At 41.0% G+C, this 14,207-nt stretch overlaps 1 protein-coding gene across 1 annotated transcript in view; it reads right to left on the bottom strand.

Annotated features, from left to right (window-relative positions):
* Positions 1–3,640: 3,640 nt before the first annotated feature.
* Positions 3,641–14,207, bottom strand: part of TAF7L (TATA-box binding protein associated factor 7 like) — a 30,740-nt gene continuing 20,173 nt past the window's right edge. Inside the window, exons 11-12 of the mRNA XM_056124131.1 lie at positions 13,924–13,983; positions 3,641–3,844 (exon numbers count right to left, since the gene is read on the bottom strand). Of these exons, the coding sequence (XP_055980106.1) occupies positions 3,641–3,844; positions 13,924–13,983 (264 nt within the window). The remainder of the gene's footprint in view (positions 3,845–13,923; positions 13,984–14,207) is intronic.

The raw sequence follows: 14,207 nt of genomic DNA, 5'->3' as shown, positions 1-14,207 counted from the left end.
ACAGGGAAGGGAAGCCACTCTGTAACTTAGAGAAGGGTGACCTCCCAACCCCCATTAATTATGTAATTCTTTTTTCTCTTGGTTGAATCAGATGAGCTGCTGAGTGTCCCCAGCTAAGCACAAAGCAGATACATTCAGCCACCCTGATAGATGTCCTTTTTCAAGTGAATGCTTTCCACCCAGAAAATAGCAAGATCTTCCTTTGCCTAAAACTGGTCTTTCTGGGGGCTGGAGTGATAGAAAGTGGGGTAAGGAGCTTGCTTTGCATACAGCCAACACAGATTCAATCCCTGGCACCTCTTGTCTCCCAAGCCCCACCAGGAGTAAGCACTGCTGGGCAGGGCCCCCAAACAAACACAAAACCCTGGTCTTTCTAACTCTGGAAGGTGAACCCAATTCTCAAACTAAACTAACTCTTACTAGGCATATGCCTGAATTCTTTTATTCAAAAAACATTCAGTGTAGATATTGAGGGGCGACAGGGCCAGGCTGAGGAATACTGGACAGAGTCAAAGCCCACTTAGGCCACTTTATATCAAAAGGAGCTTTATAACCTAGAGCCATATCGTTGACTTAATTTGTCTAAGTTTATATACATATATAGCTACTGTATATCAGTACTCTCCTGGCCTCACTCACACATTAAATTCTAATACCTCTTGAAGAATTAATGTTCTGCCTTCATCTTTGTTAGCCCTAACCCCTGGTTGGACAGGTAAACGTATCCTGCCCTTTATTCCCCTATGATGTATTTCCATTCATGTTTGGGGCTAGCTGTCTTCGAGAACAAAGCAACAAGAAGCTTGTGGCTTTAGAGGAATCTAACAGGAAGGGTTCGTGTGTTGTCTTGTTCATTCCAAATCTTATTCCCTTAAGACCTGGGCCTTGGATAAATTTCCCCAAACTCTTCTTAGCAATGGTTCAAGTGCCAACAGAGAGCAACTCCAGCTCTACTCAGACAATGTAGAAATGAAGAAATGAATAGGCTTTGATTAACCTTTACCACACTAAGAGACAGAATTCATCTGATAGCCTCTTCCAATTCCTGGGTCTGGCTCAGAGCCTTAATGAAAACAAAAGTTGTCATCAAGGTCACGAGGTGGGAGAAACTGGTAGAACTCTGGTAAAAATCAAGCAATAGTTCAATGGGTAGAACTGCTTGGAAGCTAGATTTACCTCCTGCAGAAAAGTGAGTGGGCAGTGGTTAGGTCCAGAAACCTAGGGTCTCTTAGAATCCCAAAGCCTATAAAACCACAGGTCCAGGGTGTCAGACTTCATCACACATCTACCTTAGTGCTCATAAAGTCTCTGGGCAGAGGACTGGGTGTCTGGTGATTGAGTAAGCAAGTAATAAACAGGTGGGCATCAAACACAAAGCCTGGCATCCATCCATGATGGAGAGGGACTCAGAGCTATACTTGTAAGGGCCTTGACTGCGGATAGGTATGGAATAGAAAAAAATTCTATAGGGGGAGATATCAGGATTGGTGAGGCACATACCTGCCTAAGAATTAGGAGGGCAAATATTTCAACAATAGTATGACAAGAAAGTCCTGGAAAATCCTTTTCATCATATCCACTCCGCCCAAGATATGTGGGACTGCTGAGAGCCTGTGGCATGTTTAAAAAATGCAGATCTTGTCATGTAGGAATTGTGCTGTAGGTGGACTGAAGCAGCAAGTCGAGAGTTGATTCTCCTTAATGGGGCCACTGAGATGTTGTGGGCCTATGTTTACCTTAATGACCTGATGGTGAGTATGTTGCCTGAGGATCCAGTGACAATCACTTTAGCAAGTGTGGGCAGTTTGCCTATAGAGAGGTGAATAGGTCCTTGGGTACTGTGAATCCAAATTAGGGTGGGATTTACTGAGATGTGTTGTTTGTATTTAGGGATCTGTCATGTCTCCTAGAGGTACTGTGTGTGATGCTGTATCGTTTCTGGCCCTGTACTTCAAGGACAAGGAAGGGAGTTGCTGGGGAGGCATACTAAGGAAAACCTCTGACTTGTGAGATTAACATCTGTGATAAGGAATGTGAGCACCTGGTGGGGCTGTGTCAAATGACATCATGGAACCATGAGAAGTGAGAGACCTATTCTCAACAGACTGTGACTGAGTGCCCAAAAGCCATTAAGACGCTGTCTGTCCTTGTAGTGAGAGCAGAGTGGAATCATGTTGACTGGAAAAAATTTCAGGGAAGGCTGACTGGCTCGAAGCCCTCAGGCTATTTATTATAGTTTCTGAAGAAGGCACCCACGTAGGAGATTATGTACCCTTCCCTCCAGCATGGAAATGCTGAAATCAAGACTCTCACATGCCCATTTCCTTCAAGGTTCAAAGTTTGGGGATATATCCAGGAGAGGAATCTGTTTGACTTCCCTATCTCTGAGACTAGGCAGATGCCAGTCCTGGGAGATGTATTTCCCCTACATCCTTAACACATTCTCAACGGCAGATAATGAGTTTTGAGACAATTTGAGGCCAACAAGCTTGTGAAAGTTCTCTTGACATGGGGGACCAGCAGTAGCTACTTTCGGTCCTGGGAGAGAAACTGGGTATCCTGCCCAAAAGCTGGGGGAATTTAACTGCTCAGCTGGACCTTCCTGCCAAAATCTGGTAACAAAGGAATATTTCAACTCCTTCTTGCTCTTTTAACATCAATGGCTAGGGGTGAGGGAAAGGTTTAAGGTCAGCACGTAGGTCCCACCCTCTCACAAAGTGTGAGAGACTTGCTGAATAAATGCCCTTGCTGTCCCCAGGGCAGTACTGAGACCATACTAAAACCTGCTATGCTGCTTGCTAGCTGCAAGAACTGGTCATGAGGATGGGAGCTGGGGAAGGAATTGAGGGAGGTGGCAAGAGTTGCATACAAGTCTAAAAGACTTTGGGAGGGGCAGGGCTGGAAATGACTTGGTTAACTTTGATTGCCACTCACTGTGGTGCTTTCCCCCTTTTCCTTGACTTCTGCTTTGAAAAGAATAAATTTGTATTTGTTTATTTTGGTTCCTCTGGTGATATTCCACAGCCTTTCTGGATTTGGATGTGGGAAGAGACTGGGCAAAGCCAAAGGAGCACTACAGAACATAGGTGACCACCAGAGTAATCCAATCCTTCCAGATATAACACACCCCTACCAAGCACCTTCACCACGGTTAGTTGGAGTAACTCTGAAGACACCAGACAAACTAAGTGAGCTAGTTATCTGCTCAAAGCATGAACTTACTATAGCAATAGTTCTGAAATAGCCTCATCAATGTAAGGAATTTTTCACCAGCTGCAAGCAATGTCCTGAGAAAAGTCAGGAAAATTAAGTGGGTTTCTACAAATTCAGTTTAAACTCTTATTCAATTTAAACATATATACATATATGTACAAGTATTTAAAAACTATTATGAGCAATTCACAGGGATATTTTATCACCGTCTATATATTTAGCGAAGTGATAAAATATCCCTGTGAGGTGGTGATCACAGTGTTTTTTTTAATGTCATTTCCTGGCGAAATACAACCCTGTCAGCTCCTCTTCCCCTTCACCAGTTTTTCTTTTCTCACCAATCTGTAATCGCACTGTCCAGTAGAAATGTGGATAAAAGTCACATTTGTGATTTAAATTACTCTGCTATCAATGTTAGAAATAAAAATTAATAGCTAGGGCCTGCGGGTGGCTTAGAAGACCTGCCTTGCAAGTGTGAGGTTATGAGTTGATACTCCAGCGCTGCTGTAGGGGTAGAGTCAGTCAAGATAGTTGTGCTGCTTATATCTGGCCACTCTGTTGTCTGTGGTTCCTGGAACTGCAGGAAATTTCCAGCTACACTTCTGTAGCCAAGAGTACAAGACCACTGAAACTAAAATTTTTGAAAAAAGACATGTCAGTACCACAGTCAGGAAGCACAACCCCTTGTGAGCACACATGTGAGTGCTGTACCCATCCCTGGTGAACACTATCAGAATGTGTACAAGCACAACTGAAAGGAATATGATTCCTAGTAAGCAATATGACTAAATGTGGAAATAGCACAGCTAGGTGTGTGCATGATCCCTGCCATTGCAACAAACAACATAAGACAGGGAAGAGAAGGGTAGAAAACTTACTAAAACAAGCAAAATTAAATTAAATAGTATATTTTACTTAACCCCATACACCGAAAGTATCATTTCAGAGGCCAGAAAGATAATACAATGGGTAGGTGAAACACCATGAGGTACAGTTGTAGACTTACAAATTTTTGTGCTTGGGTTTCAGTTATACAATGATTGAGTACCCATCCCTCCACCAGTGCCCATTCTCCACCACCACTAATCCCAGTATCCCTCCCACCCCTCATCCCCTCATCCCCTCATCCCACCCTGCCTCTGTGGCAGGACATTCCCTTTTGTTCTCTCTCTCCTTTTGGGTGCTGTGGTTTGCAAAAGAGGCATTGAGTGGCAATCATGTTCGGTCTATACTTTCAGCATGCATCTGCCATCCTGGGTGGATCTTCCCAACACCCTTTATTTGGTGCTCCCTTCTCTATCTGAGCTGCCTTTATCAATGGGTAGGTTCTTGCTTTGCATACATCCAAACTGCGGCCAGTCCCTGGCATCCCATACAGTCCTTCACTCACCTAGGAGTGTTCCCTGAGCACAGAGCCAGGAATAAGCCCTGAACATTGCTGAGTATGGCCCATAAGTCAATATATAGACATATATATGTATATATACACACATACATAGTTTTAACATGCAATCAGTATAAAGCAATGATAAAAGGAATATTTCATATATTTTCTTTATTTTTTACTAAGTCTTAGAAAATGTCAAACACTAGCTATCTCCCCTCTGGAGGCTACATTCTCTCATGAACATGCTGAGCACTAACCCTCTTACTCTCCCACCTTTTTCTCCTCATATTCCTTAAATCAAACTACTTTACTTTAAAAAGTCAAACAGGCTGACATACAATTGGGAAAAAACAAACTATCAACAAAATGGACTCGAGGGAATAAGTGATAAAAATGCCTGCCATGCGAGCATGAGGCCTTAAGTTCAATTCCCTGCACCTTGCATTATGCTGGTTTCACTACAAAACCAAACTCCAGCACACTGCCATTGGTACACACAAGCATGGCATTCTAGTCTGCAAACCAACTCCATGCAACTTTTAGCCATTATAACAACAACAGAATGGAAGGTAAAGGGAGTAATGCAAAATAATCTCTCTCATATATGGGATATAAAGAGGAGGAGAGTAACAAATGCTCAAAGGCAATAGAAACTTAGAACTATTCTTTAATAGGAAGCTTCCAACTCGGAGGGATAGGATATACGGGAGATACTAGAACAGTAGGAGGGAAGTAAACACTCTGGTGGAGGATGTTGTGCTGGAACATTTTGTGTATGAAACGCTATGATTAACATTATTGTAAGTCACAGTGCTGAAAAATTTAAAAAATGAATTAATTAAAAACAAAAAAGCTAGAAACCCAAACAGAGCCATACAATTTATAGAGAGAGACATACAATACTATAGGGACAGCAAAAACTGTTTTTAGTTCCTTTCATTCCTTATCTCACAGAATGACAGTGAAACAAAAGAGGCCAGCTGAAGGATGAATTCTGACCTACCCTGGTGCTGAGGAGCCATTCCACACTGCTGCTAAATACTTTTTTGTCCTCCCACTTGTACCCTGCAGGGTAGAGGCAAGCAGAAAGTGCTCTGCCTTTCCAGGCTGAAACAGAAGAAAAACTAGCAGCCTCCCTCAAAATAGGGAGATGAATCGAGAAAGGGCCTCCTCATCACACCACTTGTTTTGCCATGTGCTAGAGGATCACAGGGAATTCATTAAGGCTTAAGTCAGCCTGCAATGAAGTTATGACAAAGTGTCCTATGGGGACAGTATGCGGTCATCAGGGTGCTAGCACTGAGCATTTCCCCTACAGAAACTCACTGTGTATTGTTTTTGGTTTTTGGTCATGCCCAGCTGTGCTCAGGGCTTACTTCTGGATCTGCACTCAGAGATCATTCCTGCAGAGGCTCATGGGACCTTCTGGAGTATGGAGGATTGAACCTGGGTCAGCTGCATTTGTAAAGCAAGTGCTCTACCTGCTGTACTATCACTTTGTCCCAATGCAGTGTATATTTTGCACATTTCAATTCAGTCTAGTCATGTAACGAGCTCAGAACTCACACATGGCCAGTGGATACCATGGTGGACTGTGCCAGTCTGTAACATGGGAAAGAATAATTGGGCTACAGAGAAGGAAAACTTCACAAAGTATCACATGCATATGCTGAGAGTGGGTGGGGAGTCAGGGCACAATAAGCCTTTGATGAGTTGGCATGGGGGTGAAGCAGTTACTCTGGGTTATAATGACACTTGATAGTGAAAGGTACTTACAGACAAACCAATTTGTTTCATTCTGTTCCATTGTTTTCTCTTCCCCTGCTCAGTGTGAGGCTGCAGTATTAGAAACTGGACCCAGGCTCTTCTACCTTTCTCATTACTCACTAACAACTGTGGTCTTTATGTCACCCCCATTGGCCTCAATTTATCCAGTCATGCCCCCAGAAGAACTTTTTATTGGTTTCTGCTCCAGTCCCCTCTCTGCCTCGATCAAGCAAGGCCTATCTAGATACTTTTCAAAGCCTGCCTTCTCCCTAGTCTTCTGCTTCTGCACTCATTTTCTTTTCCCCAATTTATTTCCCCTCACATCAAAATTTCTGGGCCCATGGCAAAAAACTTTTTATGTCATCTGGTTTTCAAGCTCTCCTCTAAGTTCTTTCCTAGTCTTAGCTTTTCCTTTGTCCTTTATCTATCATCCTTCATCCTTTCCTGCATTTCCCCCCAATATTCCTTCTGAGCTAATTCCTCCATCAGAGGCCCTGCCCATACATACTGACCCCCTCTTCCCTGCACATATTGAGTGGGAGCACTACAAGTGGTACAGTAAACCTGGAAATGTAATCTCTAGAGTAGTACTAACATCATTAATTGAGGTTAGACCTAATACTACTTAGGCTATTTCAAGAAAACTCTCAGATTCTTGGCAGTGATAGGCATTATCACCCTAGACTTGCACATGAAGAAAAAGAAGCCCTGGAAAGGGGCAGAGTCTTGCCAAAAGCTACTGGAAGATCTGGGACCCCAGCCTGATGTTTTACTACTACAGCTTAATGCAAAGATGGTTCTTTGTTATCACTTCCTCATACCCTCGTTTGAAAATTAAATGCCACATAGTAAGCTATTTAGTAATCTATCAAGTAATATATTTAGTTCATTAGATCCTAAGAACTCTTTAGAACGATGTCACACTAACAGTATTGTCTGTATTCCTTAATTGTAGAGTATATTTCCTGTCAAAATATGCAGTTTTCTTTTTTAATATGAAAGCACTATTTACGGGAGACATTTAATAAAGAAATCAGTTTAAGGTGAGGAGTGTATTTATTGCTTAAAAATATGTTCTGGAAAAATCAGGTACCTGTGATGTCTATGAAGACTTTTTTAAAAAGCTGGTAGGCCATTTTAATTTTGTTTTCAATGATATGGCTCCATTGGCAAAGGCAACAAAATATACAAATGAGATTTCTTCAAACTAAAAGGTTTTTCATGGCAAAAGAAACAAGGCTAAAATTAGAAGACACCCAACTGACTGGGAAAAATATTCACACTTCAGACAAAGGATTAATATCCAAGATATATAAAGTGCTCACAAAGATCAACAGAAAAATCCACAAACTCTCAAAGATAGGAATAGGAAATGAACAAACCCTTCTCTGAAGAAGATAGATGGATAACTAATAAACACATGAAAAACATGCTCATCATCATTTTTTGTCAGAGAAATTCAAATCAAGACGACAGTGAGATACCATTTAGTACCAGTAAGAATGGCACATATCAAAACAAATTGGGAACAATCTTGTTGGTGAGAATATGATGAAAAGAAATTCTCATCCACTCATGGTGGAAATGCTGCCTAGTTCAACCCTTATGGAGAAAAGTACGGAGGTTTCTCAGGAAGTGAGAATAAAGGCCTGGAGAGACAGTACATCAGGTAGGGTGCTTGCTTTGCAAGCTGGCTGAAGTTCAATCCCTGGCATAGGATTACTGCACCAGGAGTAATCCCGAATCACAGAGTCAGGAGTAAGCCCCAAGAACAGCCATATATGGCCAAAAAACTGAAGGTAAAAAAGAAAATAATAGTGCTGACATACAACCCAGCAGTTCCACTTCTAAATATCTACCCACAAGGCACAAAAATTTCATTCAAATGGACATATGCACACCATTATTCATTTTAACACTCAAGCACAAGAACTCAGATATAGAATCACCAATGTGCTGAAGAACAGAAGAGTGAATAATAAAAATATTGTGTATAGATACACAGTTTAATATGATGCAGCTGCAAGGAATGATGAAATCACTTAATACACTTGCAACTTGGATGGAACTGGAGGATATTAGGTTAAGTGAAAAGAGAAGAAGGACAAAATAACAGATGGTATTATAGAAGAACAACAGAAGGAACTAATGCAAAGTATTAAGGACTGGATACTCATCTCACATCAGAGAGACTGGCACTCATTAAAAAGAACAACAACCAGTGTTGGCATGGATGCAGGGGAGAAAAGGGGCCCACATTCACTGCTGGTGAGACTTTTTTGAAGACAATGTAGACATTCCAAGAAACTAGGAATTGAACTTGCATATGACCCAGCAATTCCACTCCTGGGAATATACCCCAAGGGCCCAAAATCACATTGCTAAAAAGACATATGTCCTATTCACAATAGCCAAGATCTGGAAACAACCCAAGTTCCAAGAATGGATGACTTTATAAGGAAGCTATTGTACTAATAAACAATGAAATTCTACTCATCCATAAGAAAAGAAAAGATGAAGTCCTGCATTTACTGATACATAGATAGATCTGGAGAGTACCATGCTGAGTGAAATAAGTCAGAGGGAAAGGGACAGTCATAGGATGATCTTACTCATATGTGGGATATAAATAAACAAAGTAGGGGAACAACTAATGCACAAAGACAATAGAAACAGAGCAAAAGTTCTTGTCCTTAGTAGGAAGCTTGCCACTTGTGTGTGGAGCAGGTGTTGGGGGGACAGGTCAGGCAAGGGAATACTACAACAATGATAGAGGGAAGTGGTGTAGGACTAGTGCTGAAAAGAGGTAAATTGATATGCATGATATCCTACCAGTTATAGTATTGTAAGCCACAGTGCTTCCTAAAAAGGAAAAAAAGAAAAAAGTGCACACCATAGAGGCAGGCTGGAGGGCCAGGGTGGGGTGGGCTTAGGAGAGAAACTGGGGACATTGGTGAAGGTAAGTGGATACTGGAAAGGATTAGTGTTGGAACATTACATGCCTAAGAATCATGCATAATTCATGATGATTCATGTTTTTAAAGTTTTAAAACAAAAATAAAAGTATGTCAAAAACCCAACTGTGATATATCTATATGATGGAATGTTATTCATTCATATGGAATAAAATATTGATATATGCATGATAGATTAAACTTGGAAATATTATGCTATGAGAAAGAATCCAGTTACATAAAACAATATGTTATGTTTCCATTAAAGTAAAATAAACAGAACGGCAAAATAGAGACATAGTGAAAAGTAGAGTAATGGTTTCATAGGGCTGGTTATGGATGGGAAGGATTTAAGCACTGTCCTCCCGTTGTTCGATTTTCTTGAGCGGGCCCAGTAACGTTTCCATTGTGAGACTTGTTGTTACTGTGATTGGCATATCGAATACGTCACAGGGAGCTTGCTAGGCTTTGCCATGTGGGCGAGATACTCTTGGTAGCTTACCGGGCTCTCCGAGAGGGGCGGAGGAATTGAACTTGGGTCGGCCGCATTGGCCGCGTGCAAGGCAAACGCCCTACCCGCTGTGCTATTGAACGATAACTGAAAAAAAATAGGGAGAAGCTGTTAATAAGTAAATGTTTCTTTTGAAGTGATTTTAAAAAGTGACTGTGGTAGCATAATTCTATAAATTTATGGTATAATACAAATGGGTAAACTTGGGTATGTGAGTTAAGTCCAAATACAGCCTTTATTAAAAATGATTTCATTCTCAAAAAGAACAAGAAGCAGCTGAATCTCCCCATGCACAGCAGTCTATAGGTTAAAAACTCTGGGTACTTTCAGAATGGGGGCAGGCCGAGTCTTCCGTGAACAGAAAATCCAGCAGCCCCGGCCAACACCTGCTTTCTCACCAGCAGGGAAGCAGCCCAGCTCCACAGCTAATCTCCAAAATAACATAATGTCACTGAATCTTTCCAAGTAGACTGACTGATCTGGGCTGAGAACTCTGGGACCTTTTCAGAATGGGGGCAAGCAAATTCCCCTCTCTGCCTGAAGGCACAGTGGCCCACAACCACACTTGACACCCTCTGATATAAAAATGGCCCAGCTCCATGACTGAATCTCATTAAACTACCAAGCCACCAAATTGTTCCAGATCTATAGCTCCTGAACCATGTGGCTGTATATGCACCTCCATTATCAGTAGGATCACAGCAAATCTGATGGGAAAGTTGCAGAGAAGACCACCAAGCTCAATGAGCCTAAACAATAACACAGAAGGCTCAACTAGCACTAAACAGTACAGCAGATCCTCAGGTAGTGAACTTAGTAACACAATCATGATATATAACAATGATCACAAATTGACACTTATTGATCCAAGTTTTGGTAATTTCATTTACCTTTGTGTTGGGACAATATGAAGTAAATTTGTGACTACAAAGGGGCATGCTGAGGTAGAGGGTGAGAAACTAAGGACACTGTTAGAGGGAATATCACACTGGTAATGGGATTGGTGTTGGAATGTTTAATTCCTAAAACAACTACATTATGAACAACTTGGTAGATCAGTGTTATAATTAAAAAAATTTTAATCAAGATGAATGGACTATGCGTTAATCCACGGTACCATGCCTCCCCGGGAGGGAAGGGGTATCACTCCCTTCCGCCTTTTTCCCCCTGGGCAGCAAGATGGTGGCCGCCTCGGAGCTTATAGGAAAGCCAGGTATGAGCCGGCGGTGACGGGGCAACTGCAACCTCATGGGAAGGGGGGCATTCCCGGCTCATCTTTCACGCCCTACCGAGGTCACGCATTGCCCCCAACAAGCTGCTCTCCGGCACGGCCATGGCTCCAGAGCAACAGAAACCAATCTTGTAATTATCTGGCTCTTGGCAGAAATCCCTCCAGACTTAATAAGCAAAATATCAGAAATCCAAAATTGCACGGCTGCTATCGCAGCTGCACAACATCATTTGGTTCTCATAACCAGCTATAGAAAACAAATTATTTCACAATGCCTTTTCAGCAGTTCTGATTGTTGGGTGTAAACTGTAAACAATAATGGTGCATCTTTTGTCGAAATAACGAATGTAATCAAAGTGGATAGTTAAGTAGAATTCATCTGTCTCACAGGCACTGGGAGGGGTGGGAGGGGAGGTATATTGGGGTTCTTGGTGGTGAAAAATAAGTACTGGTGAAGGGAAAAGGGTGTTTGATCATTGCATGACCGAGACTTAAACCTGAAAGCTTTGTAGCTTTTCCCACAGTGATTCAATAAATAAATATAAAAAATCAATTTGTAAACATATATACCACTTTGCTTGAGCAGGCCCAGTAACATCTCCATTTTGAGACTTGTTACTATGTTTGGTATATTGAATACATCACGGGAAGCTTGCCAGGCTTTGCCGTGCGGGCAAGATACTCTCGGTAGCTTGCCTGGCTCTCCGACAGGGGCGGAGGAATTGAACCCGGCTCTGCCGGGCTGGTTGCGCGCAAGGCAAATGCCCTACCGCTGTGCTATTGCTCCAGTTAGCTGTTTAAAAATTAGTACCTTAATAAGCCTTAAGGTTTATTTTGGATGATATAGAATATTTATCTTTTAATTCTATTAACACTGTTATGTAGCACCAGATTTCAAAGCTATGTGTTTGATAACAGAAAAATAATTCATGTGTTTTGAAGATTAGAAGTCTTTTAGCAAACCTTGCAGTACATGGCAGGTGGTGGACCCTAACTTTCTTACAATTTGTGTTACTGATCCCCTGAGAGAGTGTTTGAACTAACTTCAAAAGAAAATATCAGTCACTTTCTTACAACTCAGGCAGTATTAAGAATCATAGAATAAGATGAAAAAAGTATACTTTGTGCAAAAGAAAATCTTTTGAAAAGTTTTACAAAAAGAATAGATTTCCTAGAAAGCATAATTTCTTTCCATTTTTTTTATGTATGTATGAACTCAAATACTCCTGAACCCAAGTTGTAAGTTCAATTTGGGTTTTACACTCCTGCTGGTGAGTTTATTAACTGTATTTTTCCTAAAAGTGTCTTCACTAGGAACAAAACACTAGAAACAATTTTTTAGACATGATATATCTTTTACTTCCTTGAACAGGTTTGCCTATGTTATAATTCTTGAAGCATAACTTGTTTTTAGCACGGAATTAAAAATTAAAATCTTGTGTGAGGAAAGAGAGAATAGTAGCTTTTATATATAAAATAAACATATTTTACCTCAAAAATTTAATCAAAAAAGAAATTATTTCAGTACATATATATGTATGTATGTGTACTTTCCATATCCATTGTAACTACCTTAATACAGGTTTTTCTTCATCTTATTTTAGACTACCACTAAGTCAGCTAACTGGCCTCTCTGCCTGTAGTCTTGCCCTTCTACAGTCTATTTTTCAGAAATCAGCGTGATTTTAAAAAAATTTTAAGTTAAGACTGACTCCTCTGCTCAAAATTCTTTAAGGGCTTCACACTGCACTTAAGAATGAAACCAAGGGGCTGGTGCAATAGTACAGAGGGTAGGGTGTTTGCCTTGCACGCGGTCAACCTGGGTTCGATTCCCAGCATATCATATGGTCCGTGGAGCACCGTCAGGAGTAATTCCTGAGTGCAGAGCAGGAGTAACCCCTGTGCATTGCTGGGCGTAACCCAAAAAGAAAAAAGAAAGAATGAAACCAATACTCCTTTTCAGTAGCTTACAAGCAACCACATACTATTAGCTCTGTCTTCTCCAACTTTGGTCCCTTGCTTTTAATACTCAGAGAGGTTAAGTTCTTTGCTAATGTGAACCCTAGAATATGCTCCATCCAATAGGCTCTTCATCTCTTCATCCCCCCTTCTTAAATATATGCCTTAAATCATAGAGTTTTTTTTAAAGTACATCCTATTGCGGTACTGTGATTTATAATATTGTTAATGGTGGGATCATATGCATATTATTCCCTCTTTACCTCAACTTATCCGTTAGTTCTAACTTTAATTCAAAATTCTCTTCAGCCAAATAGCACTTTTCATCGTTAATAACACTTCTTCACAATTATACTCAGCTTCATGGTTATATGATAATTTATTTACTGTCACTCTTCCCTGTTAATTATCTCCATGAGGACAATTAATAAAGGTATCTCATTCAACAACATATGCATATTCAATGCTTTTGGCTTAATAGGCCTTCATTATTTTCTAAATGTGAGATTTTTCACAAACACCTTGTACCAACCTGTTACCCTCATTTAGAATATCTGTTCATTACTATTTCTGCAAAAAGAACAGCCAGAAATTAAATTGATGGTGAAGTGGGGGCTTCTTTGTATCAAAAGAAAAAACTTTGTATCAAAAAACTTTGTATCAGAGACTGGAACAATAGCACAGCAGGCAGGGTGTTTACCCTGCAACTGGCCGACTGGGTTTGATTCCCAGCATCTCATATGGTCCCGATTCCCAGCATCTCATATGGTCCCCTGAACACCGCCAGGAGTAATTTCTGAGTGGAGAGCCAGGGGTAACCCCTGTGCATCACCATGTGTGACCCAAAAAGAAAAAAATTGTATCAAAATATTTCTGGCTTATTTGAAAATCTATTTCTCACCTGCTCAGCTTTTTGTTCTTCTTCCCACTGAAGCTGTTTCAGCACAGACTGTAAGTGAGTCTGGAAAACAAATTATATGGCTGATGACTACGAATCACAAAGGGCAAGAGAACCAAGAGAGGAAAGAATTTGGAAGATAATTTGACAAATAAGAAAATTCAGTCAGGGGCAGGAGACAGGGCATTAAGGCACTTGCCTTGTATACGTCCAGCCCCACTTTATTCCTCCCCCGACCACCCCAGTTCCACATAACATTCCCCCAAGTACCATCAGGAATGAACCCT

This window comes from Sorex fumeus, unplaced genomic scaffold, assembly GCF_029834395.1.
Source record: "Sorex fumeus unplaced genomic scaffold, SorFum_2.1 ptg000050l, whole genome shotgun sequence".
Lineage (NCBI taxonomy): Eukaryota > Metazoa > Chordata > Mammalia > Eulipotyphla > Soricidae > Sorex > Sorex fumeus.
This window is presented reverse-complemented; position numbering and strand designations above follow the sequence as displayed.